The sequence below is a fragment of the Odontesthes bonariensis genome, chromosome 7 (assembly GCF_027942865.1).
Source record: "Odontesthes bonariensis isolate fOdoBon6 chromosome 7, fOdoBon6.hap1, whole genome shotgun sequence".
Classification (NCBI taxonomy): Eukaryota; Metazoa; Chordata; class Actinopteri; order Atheriniformes; family Atherinopsidae; genus Odontesthes; species Odontesthes bonariensis.
The window spans coordinates 4,804,922-4,825,536 of NC_134512.1; the positions used below are offsets into that span (position 1 = coordinate 4,804,922).

Sequence of the window (20,615 nt, forward strand, 5' to 3'; positions counted from 1 at the left end):
ACCATGCTGCTGAATTTGACCCAGCAGGTCATTAACTAACAATCTAGCCAGCGTTCCTCTTCCCAAAGTCCCCACCTTACCCCTCATGCTACTGCAGATGCCCAGCTTCTCTGCGCCTGCCTGGATGGGACCTCTTTGTGAGAACACGTATGTATGGTGGGAGGAGTAGAAGCATCTAAGGCTCTGGACTACAGGTCTTCACAAGGCCTGAGAATTTTTCACCAAAGAAAACCCCAAACTTTATGACTCCAGTCAAAGTCAAGTATAGCAGGTCTGTCAAGCTTTTGTGTATGGCCGCTAGATGTCATTACGTGCTATGCCCTGGAATTTTAAATATGAGGAAAGAAGACACTACTATTATTATTATTATTATTGTTATTATTATTATTAGTGTAAAACCAGAGATATAACTATACTCAAACAGCAATAAGAGGGACAATGAGAAAATCATCAAAAGAAATTTGGATTCATCATTCTGATTTCATACATGAACTATGTGAAAGTCTATTGTTAGTATATGTTTCTTTGTCATTTACAAACAAAATATTGAATTTTCCTCAAGAAACTACTATTTTAAGATTTTTTTTAATTAATGGGTGAGAATGGCTGCTCACAACTACCTTACAGTTCTGATATATTCTACAGAAATCCTACCCAAGCATTTTGAATCAAAATACATTTTCACACATATTCTGGGGCCCTGAAATATTCTAGAGATTTTTTCGAGTGGTGACATATGAGAACATAAATGTCTGCAACATTCATTCCAGAATTCTTTGCAGAGATTTTTATATCTAGCTCCCAGTAAAATCTTTGGAACTTCCCCAGGTGAGACAGTGAACAAATGTGTCAGCAAATATTTCGGCGCATTTCCTGTCACTGTGCAAGTGAGTGTGTGTTTGTGTTGGTGAGAGTTTGTCCTTTCAGAAAAAAAATTCCACACTTTCTTCAGAAAATCTCTTATGTTCATGTGTAGAAATGGTTAAAGGCTAAGTTCTATGCCTAACAATGTATATATAGAGTATATATTCATATTCAGTCTATTGTTTGAATACTGAGGCCACACGATATTGAGGGACAGTGAAAGATCTCCTGTCCATTCATAAAAGATGGACATAATAAAGGAAGTCTTTTATCATCTTTTATCATGGCTGCCATCAGTTAAGAACCTTCCTTAGCAAAATCACATTTCAATTGGACCTTTGATTTTTTGGGATCAGTTACGGATGAAGGCCTATAGTCTAAAAAGTCTGTCCTGAATGCTCAACAGTGGTCTAGCATCTCAGTGTCTGCTCATCTGCTGGTATGTTGGTCAAAGGGTCAGCATCATTTTTTTTATTTTTTTTATTTTTTTATTAGAGCTTAAGAAGGGAAAAGAAAAAACTAAATATGTATACATATAAAAGACACATCACACTATGGACATATGTCAATCAACACTGTGAGTACAATAGTGACAAAACATTGCCCAAAAATAAAAATTACAATCCAACAGTTTCAGCCCTCTTTTTATATTTTCCCCCAACAGAAAAGGAAAATTAAATAATATAACTATATAAAGAGAAACCCCCCCCCCCCACATGTGGCCAAGAATACAAGGAGAGCCTTTGCATTTATCACATATATCCACAACATCAGGGTAAATCTGAGAAAGTCTAGATTTAGAGAAATGAATCCTATGTACAACTTTGAATTGAATCAAACTAAGACGAGCACAAGACGAGGAAGATCGAATTCTGTCCATGGCGTCATCCCAAAGATCTTCAGTCAGCTGGATTCCCAACTCATTATCCCATGCATCTCTAATTTTGACATTAGAATCGACAACAAAGCAAGGCTGCTCAATTTCTCCATTGATAAAATAATTTCACAACTCTACAACATAAAAATTCATAAAAAAAACATGTAGAATATAGCATTTACTTTGTTGTCTACAGTAGTAGATCAACCCTCATCTTACTTTGAAGCTCCCAGCTCCCAGAAGTGACGTCGACGCAGCTTTAGCAGCAGAAAAGCTATCAGGCTTGTGTTGATAATAATAAACTCCTGGACTATTTTCAAACTTCAAAATGCATCGTTTTGTGAGTACAGACCATATTTGTACTACTGTAGAAGTTTGGTGTCATGGCATGTGATTTTAGTGTGGTAATTTTGGAGATACTGCCAGGATCCATTAACCCTTGTACGAAGCTATTCGGGATAACTCAGTAACTCAGCTGATGTTCAGCCAATATCGAAAAAACTGCGGGTGGGCTACTTGGCTGGATATCACGGTTCAAATGACCTCAGGTTGAATCTACTCCGGAGTATCCCTTTAAGAAGAACTTGATTCTTGGTATATAAGGAGGGTCTTACAGATAGTGAAGAAAAAATTAGAGCAGATAATGAAGACCCAGTACACGAAGATAGCTCCAACTTGCACCAAGGTGGACTGGATGATTTAAACCAATAACAATTTTTTTTTATGTGAGCAGCCCAATAATAGGCTTGAAAATCAGGCAAAGCAAGTCCACCACTGAGTGTACATCTTTGCAATAATGTTTTGCGGACCCGAGGAGGTTTCCCTTTCCAAATAAAGCCACTGATCAACCTATCCAAGGAATCAAAAAAGACTTTTGGCATAAAAAAAGGAATAGACTGAAATAAAAAAAAGGAATTTAGGTAAGACATTCATCATGACAACATTGTTCCGACCCAAAAGGGAGAGAGGAAGATTACGCCAACTCTGGAAGTCAGATGTAGTTTTTGTAACAAGAGGCGAAAAGTTAGCAGAAGCAAGGCCAGATAAAGAATGCGTCACATTTATACCAAGGTATTTAAATCCTGTGAGACTGAGTTTGAATGGAAAGTCCGAATGTTGAAGACCGCAAGCAGTAGTGTTTATAGGAAAGCATTCACTCTTTTCCAAATTCAATTTGTAGCCTGAAAAGGAGCTGAAGTTGTTTAAGATATGCAAGACAGTGGGGACAGAAGTAGCGGGCTTAGATACATATAACAACAGATCGTCCGCATATAAGGACACTTTATACTCTGTCCCATTTAGAGAAATCCCTGTAAGCATCATTTAAGTGAATTGCCATATAAAGAATCAAATCTGGTCAGAACAGGCGATTTTGTTTTTGTTTCCCTGCATGATACTTTGTCAGAGCCTTTATGTTTTATGTGACAGTAATTCACTCAAAACCACAAAATCTTTGTTCTTCGGTCCTTGCAGTTTTAAATTACAGGGTTTCTACACAGTCTTAAAAAAGTATGACATTTGTTTTTTTGTTTTTTTTTCAGGTCTGGATATGTTTAGACCATTTTTACTATTCAGTTTTTTAGATAATGAAAGTCCTAATTTCTGTAAAACTTAACTGATCAAAAAGGCAGAATGCTTTCCACAAAAGAAGTAAAAGATATATGTAGCCACCATGATGTCACCTCCTGGTTTATCTAACATTTTGAAGCTTCAAACCCCTTTCTTTCAGTACACTCGACACAACACATGTGCAGTCATTCTTATACCTCTCTGGAGGTTGGGGCCTCCCTGAACTGCAGCAGTCTCATTGGCTTGATGAGCTTGTTGGGAAAAACTGATACTATACTTCCGAATTCACACCGTGCCAATGGCAGCAATTTACATGCACTTTGCAAAAATGAACATCATGTTGTAAAAATATTTTAACACAATTATTTATACTAAAATCTACGTGCTTGAGAAAATAGTGAACAAAATCAGTGAGAATTAGTCATTTTATCACCCACTACTCTCAATTAGAGAGAATGCAGCATACATTTACTTTTGCATTGGCCTCACTTTTCAGATGTGTTGGCAATGGGAACCAAGAGAGAAGGAACTATTGGAAAAAGTATACATTTTTATTCAGGCTTCATCATAAAAACACAATTGAAAGAAATGTAAAAAAAAAAAATTATCAGTTAAGACCAGTTGAGTTGGGGCAGATCTTTTCATTAGAAACGTGTTTACTAATGGATTTCAAAACCCATTAATCAACATGTTTGTACTCTCATGTTAAAAAATGACAAATTGAAAAGAGATTGAAGAATCTGTAAGTCTGGGATTTTGAAACGGAAGACATGTGGGAACCCTGAAATTATTTCTGTGATACTGTTATTTGTCTGCAGATTGTTTTTTGCATCAATTGTGCCACAAAGACTCGTTAAAGATTTCGTAATCTTCCTAATGCTACAAGTCCTTGTGCAATGCAGTTTGCATGCTAAAATGAGACATGTCAGCATAACAACACACTAACATATTCTCTGTTGCAGCTTGCAAGGAATAAATCTACCTGACATTTTGTAAGTTGATAGATATTCTCGAAAATGATGTTAAAAAATCCACAGAAGCATTTCTGATCAATGCAACTGTATAAAAACTGTATTACAAAATGATAAGATACTATCTCAACAGTGTACCATGATCAGTTATTATTGTGTATGTCTTGTGTTTTTTATGAAATTGAAAATTTTCACTTATTCTCTTTTACTTATATATCAAATTTTCACAGCAGACATTGATTAGTCATTGTATGAAAAGTGCAGGTTTAATGAATTAAATAAATGCCAGCCAAGTAATTTTTTCTTTCCCTGTAAATCATGCATGCAACTACCATCTCCGTAATGGAATTTTGGCATAATTTAAGATACCTCCACACCGCAGACATTCGCGCCCCCAGCTTCAAGCTGCTGTCGTGTTCTGCTTCGCTTTACGGCAGCAAAGTGACGTCATGCTGCATGCGTTGATTCTGTGTTGATTCAGGCGAGAAAGTATTGGTTTAGATCCCCAACGTGTTGAAAATCTGACTAAATACCGGCTATTTACAATTTTGTTCCGACGAATTCAGCACTACTAAAGCTAGCCGCAGTGAGTAATACACTTCGGTTATTTTCACATAATAAAATACCCGTTGCCTTTTATCATAGGGAAAGCCATTATGATACAATTAGTGCTTTGTTTTGAAAATAGGAAGTGAACCTACCCTCGTTGTAGCTAGCTCGAAACTGCCGTTTTGACAGGAAATGATGATCGGCGACGTCACGTTACGTTGCATCTTGGGTAGTTTCAGTATGAGTAGTAACCTCATGATGCATACCCAACATTTCGGCGAATCTAGTATGCATCCGGGAACTTCTCGCTTACCCAAACTCGCATACTAACTCAAAAAGTTAGTATGAGTAGTGGGAGTAGTAGGAGAAGTATGCGGTTTCGAACATAGCCATAAAGATTCGGGGAGTTATGATTATTGTAGTTGGGGATATACACCTTCCTCAGTTGAAATAAATGTAATGTGGAGGCATTGGAGACCCATCCAAGATGGCGGCCGCGCTGATACGTCGGCTCCAACAGGCAGCGTGAGTCTGTGAGGCGTCTACGTATATTATGTCTATGGTTGAGACGGTCTGACGGTACCACCACATAACAGTAAATACTAAGCTGTTATTTTTTCCCCATTTGTTTTGAAATATTATAGTAATAAAAAAAAATTAAATTATGAGAATAAATATAGAAAGGCTATATATCCGATCGCTGATCAGGATGAAACATCCGATACCGATCGAGGCAGAAGCTCTGCACTGAAAACAAATGAACCCTTAATTCATATGGAATAGATAGATAGATAGATAGATAGATAGATAGATAGATAGATAGATAGATAGATAGATAGATAGATAGAAAGATAGATACTTTATTGATCCCGAAGGAAATTCAACCATCCAGTAGCAAGACATAATAAAGCAATAAAAATGTTTATACAATTACAAACACTTTAAAAACAATCTAAGAATTTAAAAAAACAGTTTAAAAATAAACTCTCAGAAAATAAAGTACAGAATTGTACCTTTAGGGGTACGATGGCTTGTCACTGGGGCAGTACCCTCTAAAGGTATAGTTTTGTACCCTTATACTGAAGTAGCCTAACACAGACTGTCTATTGTACCCCAGCATGTAGAAAAAAAGGTACATATATGTACCTTTTACCACTTGAGTACATATATGTACCTTTTGGACCCTCAAAAAAGGTACATATATGTACCTTTTACAACTTGAGTACATAAATGTACCTTTTGGACCCTCAAAACAAAAGGGTAAACAGTACACGCAGCCGGAGGCTTCTCATGAGCGGGGCGGGGCGTGTCCAGCAACAGCTTATTTGCATAAAAGTGACAGAGCCCTTTAAACGGCTCAATTTGGGAGAGACTGAAACTGGCAAGAATAGAGCTGGTGAAATCTCTTTATGTGAGAGTGATTTTGTGCAAAGAACTTCATGAACATGTTTTGTATAGCCCATAGACCAATTCTAACTTGTTTAAATAGGTAAAATATGTCTCCTTTAAGCTACAACAGCTTTCCTGTTTTTGCCAGCAATGTCATGTCTTACTTTTGAGTAGCAACATGGATGTCATATTTAACCGGCTGTGCTTGTACTCACCAAAGTAGATGCACAACTGGAAATTTATCAATGAAATTGAAATTGAACTGAACTCACTATACTGGATCACCGCTAGTTTTTCAATATTGAAATCCTATGTAATGGCCCTGTCACACTGTTTTTTATGGCACTAGCGTATGAAAATTATCACTCATACGCTGGTATACGCTGACATACGCCAGGGGAACGTTGGGCATAGGTTGTATACGTTTCAAGCACGCTGGCATACGTTGGCATACGCTGAGGCAGAAATAAATTTTTGAACATGCTCAAAACTTTTGTGCGTATGGTTAATACGCTAAGCATACGCTAGGCATACGCTGAATACGCTAGAGGTACGATATAGGTACGTTACTGATAGGTCGAGAACGCTGGACATAAATTGCCATATGTTGCCATGAAGGTGTACCGTACAGCTAGCGTATTTATAGCCTCCGCCCGTCTGCCGCCTCCATCTCCGCCAGACGGGCGGAGATGGAGGCAGGCAACCGACGATTCACGGGAGCGGTCAGGAGGAGGAGTTGGGGATCTTGATCGCTCAGAAGCATGTAACTCATCAGCCGCAGGTGCATCAGGCATTTCAGCAGGTTTGGGTGAGAATGATTCTTGTGTTTTTTTGCCTTTTCCTCGGCCCAGGGCCCGGGCAAACGACGATTGCTTCTTGGGAGGCATGATCGAGATGGATGTCTCGAGAGATGTTGATAGCGCGTCGTCTACTGCAATAATGGAGCAATGTGGAAAGGCTGCTGAGTTAATGGCGTTGCCCCTGGCAACCAATAGCGTCTTCTGCCAACATGGCCGACCGGCCGACCGGAGTCACGTGACTCCTCATTCTCAATAGGCGCGTTGAAACGTACGCTGGGCATGCGCAGTTCATATGCTACTCATACGCTAGTCATTCTTTATTTTCAAGGACTTTTCGTGCGTATGATTAATTTTCAATCGCAACTCATACGCTTCTCTCATACGCAACAGTGTGACAGGGCCTTTAGACAATAAAAGCCATCAAGATCATCATAATATGATAACTAATATGACTGACAAATAAAGGGCTGTCTAACCTGATGTGCAGATTGTGTAGTTGCTAAATTGCACTAGATTGAACTAGGCTAAGACTGATGAGATGGACTATAGAGGTGCTGAATGCAGAGCCATACCATCGGTTATCTTTCAAATCAGTGGCGTAGCCAGAAAAAAGACGTTGGGTGTGCACCAGAAAATACTGGGTGTGCCAAATGTGTTGTTGTTTGAGGTGTTACACCTCCACAAACATTTAAAAGAATGTGTCTCTCGATAACAACATTATTAACACGGAAAATAAACACACGTTGTGTGCGTTCTCATCAGTAATAGTCAACAGTAGTTCACAGCAGGTCTAAACATTCACACGCGTGACGTGCTCTCAAATGAATCAATAACAAAGTCATTCAAAAAGTACACTTTGTGTTCTCAAAAAATCACCACAAAAACATAACACACACAGCCATTGCGTGCCCAATATGAACATAGTGAAATATAACACACTCATGCGCGTACTGATACTCTCACAGAGCCATAACGTATCCACAAGGACACAACGATATTGATGCTTACCTGTGCGCACTCCGCAGCTCTCAATTGAAAGGGCGTGGCTTGGCCTTGAACGCATTTATTATTTCATCAGAAATAACGCTACGCCAGGTTGCCAGGTGCAGGTGTCGTAACGCATCGTCTGACTGCAATTTTTTGGGTGTGCCAGCTGCCTCTTTGGGTGGCACCGGCACACCCGTGGATGAACATCAGCTCCCCCTCAAGAAAGCCCAACAGAGGATGTACTTCCTGCGGCAGCTAAAAAAATTCAACCTGCCAAGGACAATGATGGATAAGGCACTTCTACTCCTCCATCATTGAGTCCATCGTCACCTCTTCCATCACCATCTGGTACGCTGCTGCCACCGCCAAGGACAAGGGCAGACTGCAGCGTGTCATTCGGTCTGCAGAGAAGGTGATTGGCTACAATCTTCCATCTCTCCAGGACCTGTACGCCTCCAGGACTCTGAGGCGTGCAGGGAAGATTGTGGCTGATCCCTCGCACCCCGGTCACAAACTCTTTGAGACACTCCCCTCTGGCAGGAGGCTGCGATCCATCAGGACCAGAACCTCACGCTACAAGAACACTTTCTTCCCATCCGCTACTAGCCTTATCAACAAGGCCCAGAACCCCCCCCCCTGACACCGACTCTCTCCCTCTCCCATTCCAGACCTACAAACTACATTAACGTAGCATCTTCAGACACACAGTCTTTATTTGTATATATATATTTAGATTCTGTAGATATATCTATATTGTCTGCACCAACTACACCAAGTCAAATTGCTTGTAAGTACAAACCTACAGGGCAATAAACTTGATTCTGATTCTGATGCAGCAAAAAAAGACAAGACAAACTGGCTTGGCTGACCCAAACAGTTCATTGAGGTGTGACATTATGTTGCTTCCTTTAGGGCTTAGATATATTGAGCCAAAAAGCAAAAGAAATCAGGTAAAAAAGAAATGTATTAGTGCTGTCATCAGTTGTCCAAATTGTAATATTTGAAAATATTCCCTGTGGGTATGTTGTGCATTACTGTTGGCTGCAGACCAGATTGCCCTTTGGGGATAATAAGGATAACTTGTTCCGTAACCTTATATCTTGACAGTGAGACAGTGAAAAGACAGTTGCTCACTAACTTAAAAAAAAAAAAGAGAGATGTTGTTGTTTTTAAGTTAGTGAGTCTACCACAGATCTACCAGCAAGGATGGCCTTTTTTTTGGGGGGGGGGGGTGGCACAAGAGACTGGTCGAGGGTGTGTTTCTTAAAAAGGTTTGTCAGTCTGACTCCCACAGCATTTCCCATATCACTGTTCTTCTACCTTACTTCATTTTGCCATCCACTATCTACAAAAAAAGAAGAGGGAAAAAAAGCTTGCACTTCATTAGCAAGCACAGACGGGTGAGTGGGATTGTCCCATTCCCTGGGGAGAAAGGTGGAGCGCACTCAGAGAAGAGCACCACTAATTAGACATAAGGGGGATAGCCACTGAGCATTTGATTGCACCACTGACTCAAAGCAAAGCATTTATTCCAATGTGCCACTTGTTAAGGTAACAGTCTTTTAAAGGCGAATGAGAAAAGTAAGGGAGTGAGTGGCACTTATGTTGCACCCTCCACAGCCATCGTCCATCCTCCTGTGGTTTTCATTCTAGCTGTTGTCGTTGTACACTTGGTTGTCGGTGGTGGTGAGGGTTACCATGTGTTAGTATGTAACCTGTACCCAGGGGAGAAGGCAGGGAGAGGTACATTTGTCTTTACTGGTTCGGTACTATAGTTTACTACCTAAGAATTTGTAGCTCTGCAAAAACCTGTCGCAGAATCTCACAAGAACATATATATATTTTAGTCGTCTATACATTTTCCACATGATATTGAACTTCTGTTATGATAATTTTTTACCAGTTGTTAAATATACATTTAAAAAAAGTATTTTCTGGAGTGAAAATGTTGGGGGCAATTAGGGAATTTGGTTATGTACTGATAGGGTGAATTTGCAACATTAGCTATTTCTGGCAACTCTTTGTTTCATTGCAATCCATCTTGTGAGGCTCTAATCCCTCTATTTTTGGTTCACACTGAAAAGTTGGCATTGCATACTAGCATCTACGAGTGGGTTTGTGTGGTGGCAGTCAACAAAGTCAACTCTTACTGGTTAAGTTCTCTGGTGATAGACAGGGTTAAATGCTTTATTTTAATTCAAGTATATTTTGAAAATTTCTACTTTTTCCAGTAGGTTTTGTATAAAACATCTAGCACATCACTTCATAAAAAAATACAGAGCCAAAAGACCAAGTTAAACCAGCACTAAACTAAAATAGTTTTTCAGCTTAAATTGGAAATATATATAAGTGCTGTGATCCTAACTCAATCTTTTTTAAAATTTTTAGTTATTTATTTATTCATTTTAATAATATTGTAACACTTATAACAGATTTCAAAATCATATTTGTAAAACTCAGCAGGTGTTTCTGCTCAGTTTGGTTCAAAGTCCTTCTCCATTCTCCCCACAGTAATGGTTCAGCCACCTCTGAGGATTTGTTCTGGAAGCTGGATGCTCTGCAGATCTTTATGATGGACCTCCACTGGCCAGAGCCAGAGTTTGCAAAACATCTGGAGCAAAGACTCAAACTGATGGCCAGCGATATGATGGAGGCCTGCGTAAAAAGGTCAGACCAAGAAACCCGTACTTTTATATCAGTTGTTGTGTGTTCACATCCAAAAGAATCATAAAGGAATCACACTTTCCTGCATAGAATTTGAGGAAATGGCTTCTCACCTGAAATTTTGAAACTTAAAAAAAAATGTAATTTCTTTTGTTGTAAGCCATTTAATCAGGATATATACAAATTAAAAGACTAAAATGAATAAATGTTTTTATACAGTTATATACTTTGTTCCGTTTCCCTTGTTCTTTAGAACAAAATCTGCATTTGAAGCCAAGATACAAAAATCTTGTAAGTCGACAGACTTCCGGGTGCCACTGTCTGTCTGCACCATGTTCAATGTGCTGATGGATGCCAAGAAGCAGTGCTCCAAACTCTGCATCCTGGACTCCAGTCAAGAGGTAAACTAATGTGACATTGCAGGGTTTGTGTTTCAGTTTTAGATTAATTTGATTTTTTTAAATAATTCTTAAAAAAAAGAAAAGGGTCTCAGATCTTTGAACTCATGTACAGGTTTTGAAAACCAGAAAATTTGAAATACCATACCACTTATTTCTAGGTTTCACTTGTATAATACTTAACAAATACAGAACATCCGAAAAGTATTCACAGCGCTTCACTTTTTACACAACATCCTGTTACAGCCTTATTCCCAAATACAAATTCATATTTTATCTCAACATTCTAAACACAATACCCCATAATGACAAAGTGAAACAAGTTTGTTTGAAAATTTTGCAAATTTATTAAAGATGAAAAACAAAAATAAAACATTTACATAAGTATTCACATTGTTTGGCAGAAATTACAGCCTCAAGTCTTTTTGCATATGATGCTACAAGCTTGGCACACCTATTTTTGGGCAGTCCCCCCCCCATTCTTCTTTGCAGAACCTCTCAATCTCCATCAGGTTGGATGTGGAGCATCTGTGCACAGCCATTTTCAGATCTCTCCAGAGATGTTCAATCAGGTGCCAGTCTGGGCTCTGGCTGGGCCACTCGAGGACATTCACAGAGTTGTCCAGAGTTGACAGAGTTAGCCAGGTGATGACCAGTGCCTGGTTTCCTCCAGACATAACGCTTGGCATTCAGACCAAAGAGTTCAATCTTTGTTTCATCAGACCAGAGAATTTTATTTTTCATGGTCTGAGAGTCTTTTTGGTAGACTACAGGCGGACTGTCATGTGCCTTTTACTGAGGAGTGGCTTCCATCTGGCTGTGTGGCCAGCTCTAGGAATAGTCCTAGTGGTTCTGACCTTCTTACATTTACGGATGATGAAGGCCACTGTGCTCATGGATCTTCAATACTGCAGCAATTTTTCTGTAGCCTTCCCCAGATCTGTGCCTCGATACAATCTCGGAGGTCTACAGACAGATCCTTGGACTTCATGTCTTGCTTTGTGCTCTGATATGCACTGTCATATATGGGACATTTTATAGAATAGTGTGTGCTTTTCCAAATCATGACCAATCAACTGAATTTACCACAGGTGGACTGCAATCAGGTTGTAGAAACTTCTGAAGGATAATCAGTGGAAACAGGATGCACCTCAACTCACCGTTGAGACTTCATGGCAAACGCTGCCAATAGTTTTATTTTTGTTTTTTATTTCTATTAAATTTGCAAAAGTGTTATAAAAGAAACGTGTTTCACTTTATCATTAGGGGCTATTGTGTTTAGAATTTTTAGGTCAAATATAAATTTTAATCTATTTGGGAATAAGGCGCTGTGAATACTTTCCGGATGGATTGTATACATATATATGTATATATATATATATATATATATATATATATATGTATATGTATATACACATCCAATAAAATTATCAACTTAATTCAAAGGTTTGTTTAGTACTCACTCAAAGGGGAGGTTCGTTTTTTTTTTTTAAACCTGGACCTTATTTCTGGCATAAAATAGATTTTCACCGATAACAGTTTGGTGAAAGTCGGCGTCCTTCGGAAGATATTTAGATTATTTAAATATTATATATAACTTATTTTTATCTGTCTTTATTTCACCAATACTTTAAGACGAATGAATGAATGAACGCGTACTATTGCACTGTTAGCTCATAGCTGCTGTGTTGTTGTTATCCGGGGCTATCGGGGGGCTTAAGGGAGCTTTCTACACATGCGTCAAGTTGGATGACTTTCACTCCGATAAAGACGTCCATCATTCTCAAAGTCGTCGTCAAAATCTGATAAACATCCTGCAATAGTGCCCAAAACTAGCAGTAGCAAACTCCGTGTGAAGTCAGCCGACCGTCTAGATGCGTGTGTAGAAAGCTTCCTATAAGCCCCAGATAGAACAACAACATGGCAGCTCTGAACTAACAGTGCAATAGTATCCATTCATTCATTCATTCGGCTTAAAGTATTGGTGAAATAAAGACAGATAATGCCTTATTTAGAGGCGGTATCGTCAATACCCTGTTCTCTACCGTTATATGTATATACGTGGATCTCGAATAATCTAAATATCGTCCAAAGGACGCCGACTTTCACTAAACTGTTATCGGTGAGTAGATGAACATATTTTATTCCAGAAATAAGGTCCAGGGTTAAAAACAACAAAACTCCTTTAAGTAGTGTTTTTTTGTTTGTTTGTTTGTTTGTTTTAAGTACTACCTCTTCCTCTGCAGAACCTATAGTCAAACAGACCAGTGGTCAGGAGGAAACCTTACTTTTATGCATTACAACAATGTTATTGTTATTACAACAGCATTGATAAAATGGACACAAGTGCGCATTTCCTTATTCGCTCGAAACAGGAGTCATTTGGAAGTCCAGCTGCACTGTTTATCCATGTGCATGATTCAATAAAGCAAAGTTATTTGAGAATTTGGAACAAGATTGTGATTCTCATAAACATTTAATTAGTTATTTTATCATAGAATAAAATAGAAATAGAATACTTTTTTCATCCCCTACAATGATGAGGCAGTGTGATGAATTTAGTGGGGCTAGATTTGGATTCGGTGCTTCAATGTCTGTTTAGATTGAAACTATTAGCACTGGTTACCTTTTTACCTTTATTTTTACAACTTTTGGTCAAATTTCACAGCAGCACATTTGATATATATTGCACACAAGTGATACTTATGACAAAAATCATGGTTTTGTTCCATTTATGAACAGAGCTATAATTAATGTGATTAATTACATCTATGGTGATTGTAATTTCAGAGTGCTTATTGTACCTTGTAAACTGAAGCAGTAAAAGGGATATAAGTTCACTCTAAGAATCAAATGATCGCTTGTGTTGGTTACATTTTTTTTTATCTTCGCTTTGCACAAATATATGTGGTGCTGCTTGGCTGGTTGCCTCAGCCAGTTTTCTCTTAGGTTTTGAAAACTGAATAAAATGATTTGTGCATGTGATTAAAAGTGTCTCTGTCAAATAGATGCCATCTTCTGACTGTATTCAATGTATATTTTTGTAGTTTTGTGACATATGATAAATGCTGGCACAAGCAAAAGTAAAAAAATTTACTTGGGAAATAGTCGCCTTATTGGCAAAATATTAACAGTTTTTCTAGCTCAAAATCAAATTTTGTTAATATAGATGGGTTGCAGGTCTGTATATTTAATTCAGTTTACATTTCAGAGCTTATTGTCAGATTCATTTTTTACGATGTGAAAGTGCTTACGTTTTAAAATAAAAACCTCAGATCTCCTTTAATTCCTCCCATAGACTCACCAGGTTGAGTCAGGCTGTTATATAAGCACCTAAAACAAGAATTTCCCCGCAAACATCAAAAGAAGTCGAAGGAGAGTTGAGAAGTATCCGTGTACACTTAAAAGAGCCAAGTGCTCAGCATGAGCTTCTAAATGGATGACCGTGAAGTTTATGTGAGGCAGTGGCCTTGGCATCATTCAGGACAAAACCATTGGCCACTGGCAGTCCTGACACAGAGCTAAGCTCTCGTTCTCCTAACCTTAAGCTACTTAACTTCTCCAGTTTTCACAGTCTTCTGCAGCCAGAAAACACATTCTACCCATTTTGTTTTTGCTATCTTAGTCCACACACATACACACTACTTTATTTTTATTTTCAGGTAACATTGCAAAGTATATGTGGATTATTTTAGTTATGATTAAAAAAACAAAGTCATGCAGGTAAAATGCATCATCCTCATACTGAATACATTTCTATATATTCTGTTGTATAGTCATTTCCAATAATAATTACCCTCCTTACTGACTAGTTGTCAGTTTAATTCACCAAGTTTATATATAGCAGAAATGTAAACATGTGTAAGCAGCATTTTGCTTATTTCCAAAATATGCTCGTTGGATTTTAGACACCCGTGTGCCATTGTTTGGAACCTTTAAGATTAAGATCAGGGAAATACATGAAATTTGTCCTCCGCATTGAGCGCATTCACGTTGGCATCTGTTGAGCACGCACATGCAAAGGGTCACACACTCATGGACACAGATGTCGTACACTGGGGTGGCGGGAAGCCCGGAGAGCATGGGGGTGCGGTGCCTTGCTCAAGGACACCAAGGCCGTAGCCTCCAACCTTCTGATTATTGGACGACCCACTCTAACCACTGAGGCCGCCCCTTTATTACTTTAAACACCTTTTGTTTCCTTATCCTATTATAGTAACATATAGTCAAAGCAAACTAATGAATAAGCAAATATAATTTTTTCTTGTGAATATCAACAATAGGCCTTGATTAAGGAACTTGAGATCTGACGCACTTATCGAATGTTACAGTCACCTGAATTTCAGGCAGAAGTACACTCTCATTTGTCATCACTAATGACTATCAGTGTTGCTGAAGGAAGAGTCACTGGCACCTATCGAGCTAACTTTTTACTAGCAAGCTTATTAAGCAAATATTCAACTTTTTCGTACTAAGGATAATGCTACAGACTTGGAGGTGCTAATTTTCATCTCGGCTGCTTCAAACTCAGCTGCAGACCCCCCCTCCGGTTACTTCTGGAGGTCTCAGCTCGGAAAGGCCATAGGACCACATGGTCTGCAAAAAGTAAAGATCCAATCCTAAGCCAACCAAACAAAAAACCCTTTAACCATTGGCTGTGCCCAGAAATTCTGTCCATAAAATTTCTGAACAGAATCGGCGACAAAGGGCAGCCCTGGCGGAGTCCAACAGCCACCGGAAATTAGTCTTACTTACTGCCAGGAGTGCAAACCAAGCTCTTACCTCGGTTTTAATGGAACTGAATGGCCAGTAACAAGGGGCCAATATTTCATAATGAAGCATCTCCCATCGGGTACCCTGAGGGACATAGTCTCCAAGTGCACAAAACACATAAAACTGGTTGGCCTGTCCCTGTGAGAGTAAAGAGTTAGTTCATTGTTCCACAATCAGAAAACTGCATTCCTTCCCCTGAATTTGAAGCTCCTCCCCGAGGCACTGTCCCAGACCTCCATGCAATGTTGTCATTGTTGTCTAGGCATGTCACCCAAGACAGCCCCCACCACAGCCATCATGCACACACAAACTCCCTCCCCTGCTCTGCTTCCATTGTGTAAGGCTTATCAGTTGTGTTGACAAGACCTAACCTAAACTCCTTAACAAAGAGAAAATGCATGAGAAATTTGAACTCAATCAGTAACACTCATGGGTGGATATTCCATTTCAGTTTTAAGGGTGGGCAACAAACAGAAAAATCCTAAAGAGCTAACATTGAGGGGTGACTGTTATTTCCATAATTGAATCATTATTCAGGGTGTCCCCATCTCTTGTGCTGTCATTTCAAGTCTCAGGATTTCTCTCTCACTCTGACTATTGTACTTTTCTCTCCAAATCTGAATGGCATGTATCTTAGAATAGATACAAGTTGTTTGCTATACTTAGAATCACCATACATGCTGCACAACACTACGGTACTTGTATTTTAGAATTCTAAATGTGAGAGGGCTCCATTTTACAACACTAAGATCAGCAAACTTACCTGAGACTCTGCCTCTATCTGACAGTCCCTGTATGTCTTTGCCCAGCACTGTAATCTTTACTTTGCTACTGACACAATTTGAAACATCCATCCATTTTCTATAACCGGGGCTGGAGCCTATCCCAGCTGTCATTGGGCAAGGGGCAGGGTATACCCTGCACAGGTTGCCACTCCATCGCAGAGCCACACAGACAAACAACCCTTCATACTCAGACTTACTCCGAGGGTCAATTTAGAGACACCATTTAACCTAACATGCATGTTTTTGGGTGGTGGGAGGAAGCTGGAGTACCCAGAGAGAACCCACACATACACGGGAAGAAAATGCAAACTCATCATTAGAAACATTTTCGTAAAACCTTTAACAAACTGCCTTTGACATCACGGAACATTTTACTTTGTTGCTGTTTTGGGGCACTGAAATAATTACTTGGGGCCTCATGTATAAAGGACTGTGCAGCTTTCATACTAAAAGAAGGCATAGTCAATAACTTAAAAGTACATATGCCAAGAATTAGACAGGTGGACACACCTGATCCTGTGCACCTTTCATTATAAATATCACTGAATGTGAAAGTGAGTGCATATGAATAAAACAATCATTCCACATTCTTTTCCTTCCAAAAATTACTATGCGAACTACTATAACACACCATAAAATGGCAAACCCTGTTGCATGATATTATTTTATTTCTTTATTTTTATATTCTTTTATGTATTTTTAATGCTTCTTCCACTCCCCATTGCAATGCTTTTATTTTATGTAAAGCACTTTGAATTGTTTTGTACATGAAATGTGCAACACAAATAAATTTGACTTTGACTTTGACATAGAAGAAGAGAAAGCCAGAAACAGAAACAAACTGAAAATAAGGATGTAGTCACCCTGACATTTAATGCATGCAAAATATACAACAATTTAAATTTAAAAGTTGGAAATGAAAAGCGTGCTTCAGCAGGGTTTGGCTGATGGCACACAAAGAGAGGGTGTCTGTTTTTTTTCCATGTGAAAATCTAATTTACATACAGTACACCGTGGTACCGTGTACAGTACAAAATGACTGTACACTGCGGGATCAAAATGACACTGGACAGCAGCTGCTTTTGTCAGGGTATTTTCCTCTCTAAAGAGACAGATCTATGTACCTCTTATGTGTGCCATGGAAAACTGCAGTCCTGACATGCTGTCATATGTTCACTTTATAAAAACAGAGAAAGCTGTCCACTTTACTGGCAGTCATGGTTGTTGCTTAGTAAAAAGGCATGAAAGCTGTGTTGAATAATTTTCCAGTTTTTTTTTCAGTATGCTCAGCCAGACAAGTTCAACACATTGTTGACTAAATAGCATTTGCATTCAGAAATAAAGTAACTGTTAATTGGAAAAAATCATGCTCATTGGGTTTTATGATATTGAATTTAATCCTCATTAAATTTTCAAACTAATTGTGTATCTGTCTATATAATTGTGAACTTTTAGCACAGTTACTGGAATAGAACCATTGTTTTTGAGATTTTTGTGAAGAGACGTTGTTTTGTAATGTGTTGCTGGCAGCTGACAGGAGTCGGCCAAGCCACGCAGCTAGTGAAGGCCATCACTTGTAGTTATATGAAGGGGCACTGACACAAGGCATAATGATTCAAGTCAAGGGATGCAACATCCAGAGTATACACAAGCATGTTCATTATCCCACTACTATTGTGATCTAGAATTAGAGGCATGACAGGAAAATCATCGATCAAATTTATTATCAAATGCCAAGTTTTCTTTTGCACTGGTGGGAAACATCTCTTAAATTTTGAAACATTTCAGCAGAAACATGATAAGTACTTCATGGCATTCAACATAACATTCAATGAAAATATAAATGACTAAAATCTGGACATTTTACAGCTGTCTGCTTGAGATAAAATAATTCCATAAAGTCTTTAACAAACCTCAGTTTGACATCATTTTGCCTTAAATGATTCAGTTTTTCAGAATGAAATCCATTCTGCCTAAATAGTCCAACATCTGAATAACCTTGGCAGATACATTTTCAGTGTTTGAATAAAAAAAAGACTTATTCTCATGAGATTTTAAAAGATAAAAATCCTTTAAAACAAGTTCAGCTGGTTCATACATGTTTGATTTTTACAGATGTCAATGGGAGAAAGACTTGGACTCCAACTGAATAGCACGTCAGTGTTGGATTTTATGTGTAAATGCTCACAATTACTGTTTTATTCTGTGTAACAATAAAATATCTGTCTGGTGTTGGACAACATGACACCTTAGATTAAATATTTGTGTCAAGGTTATTATAATGTTGCTATTAACATTTGAATACCACCATACTTTTAGCATCCTTTTACTATTTTACACTCTAACATATTGATTGCCATGAAATTGAATTTTTATATTCCCTGGTACTTATCAAACTACTGGTCTGTAACTATATTTTGTTTTAAGTTAGTAGCAAACTAATAAAAACTTTTTTTTTCTTGTGCTTCTACTCTATATGTGTATTGGGCCACTGTCAACCCAAAGTAAGTAGGTATCTTTCTCACGGGATGGTGGATAGAGGCAATCATCACATTCTTACTTCGAACTTGTCGTACATGGACATTTAGTCAGGACTCTTCTGTGTCAGATTTCCACAGTGTGGGCTCATAGGCCTCAACAGAAACACCTTTAAGCCTAAAATGAATGACAAGAGACGGACACTAAATGTTCTCAGCAGGTGTTGTGTAAATTACTAAATCTGTTACAATGGTTAGACAAAAAAGGGAGGGAAAGTTTGTTAAACAGGGGAAAAGTGTGCTGTCTAACATATAAAGAATTATTTTAGTGTCAGAAGATAACTTCCCCATATCCTCAAGTTTGACTTCTTTCTCACAATGTTGTCGGTTAATCAATACACCCAGGATATTGAACCATTCTGTGTTTTGTTTGTTGTTGTTATATAATTTAGTTCTGAATTGCACAATGATGAAAAAAATATCAATGTAGTATTCACAAGCAAAGTAAGCATGAGTGAAACTAGTTGCTGAAACTCCTTTAACCCTTATAAAAACCCTTGAATTTTTTCAGGAAAAAGTTCTTACTTGGTGATTAAAAGGATAACTGTTACGCTAATGCAATCACAAATTTGAAAAAGTTAAGACGGTATGAAAATACCGTCAAGACCTACAAATCCTCTCACAACAAGGCGACAAGTACTAAAACATAGATAAGAAAACATGACAGAAAGGCACATTAGGTTTGCACACTACTGGGCTCCACTTGTGGCCACTAATGTTCAGGTCAGACCAGACCTGAACATTAATGTTATCTGTTGAAGAATATTCAACATTTATAGAATAAGGTTTTTATAACAAACATTTACTTTAGAACTTGTTTAAATTGAACATACTTTGTTTTTGCATTACATACTATATCTCCATTTATATCTGCACATGTTTCTGTGAATTACTGGACCCTTTTTCCAGGCAATATATAAAGAAATATAGGATGGCTCAGGACTTTTATACAACACTATCGTTGTTTTATTTTAACTTACAGTAATTGTTGGCTTAAATGACCCCATCCCAACTTTTTTGGAATGTGTTACAAGCCTGATATACAGGAGATAGAAATAATAATGGATGTACAATAATAATTATCAATGAAATTGATGAGACAAAAAAAACAAGTATCTTGGGTTCATGTTGTCCTATTGTATTATATATACCAAAGTAAATGTAATTTAGTAATGTTGTTGTTGTTTTTTTTAATTTTCCATACGCCCAACTTTTTCTGATTAGATGTTGTAATATACCTGTAATGCTGTTTGTTTTATGCAACTTAACATGTTTGATGTATGCATCTTTTATTTGCAGTCAATGGTATTAGTTATCCGAGATTTAAAGGTTGAATAAATAATTGAGGAAATATAGTTTTTTTTAATGTAACATGAAAGCCTACAGTTTGACTTATTTTCATTGTCTCATGTTCTTTCCTGCTCCTTGTGTCCATCTGTTCTGCACGTTCCA

At 38.1% G+C, this 20,615-nt stretch overlaps 1 protein-coding gene across 2 annotated transcripts in view; it reads left to right on the forward strand.

Moving 5' to 3' along the window:
* The window catches only part of cadps2 (Ca++-dependent secretion activator 2), a 289,837-nt gene that overhangs the window by 220,213 nt on the left and 49,009 nt on the right, over positions 1-20,615 (forward strand). Inside the window, exons 20-22 of one of the 2 annotated variants that reach the window (XM_075469290.1) lie at positions 28-147; positions 10,518-10,673; positions 10,924-11,071. In XM_075469290.1, coding sequence (XP_075325405.1) covers positions 28-147; positions 10,518-10,673; positions 10,924-11,071 — 424 coding nt within the window. The remainder of the gene's footprint in view (positions 1-27; positions 148-10,517; positions 10,674-10,923; positions 11,072-20,615) is intronic. The other variant, XM_075469289.1, reaches the window with a different exon arrangement.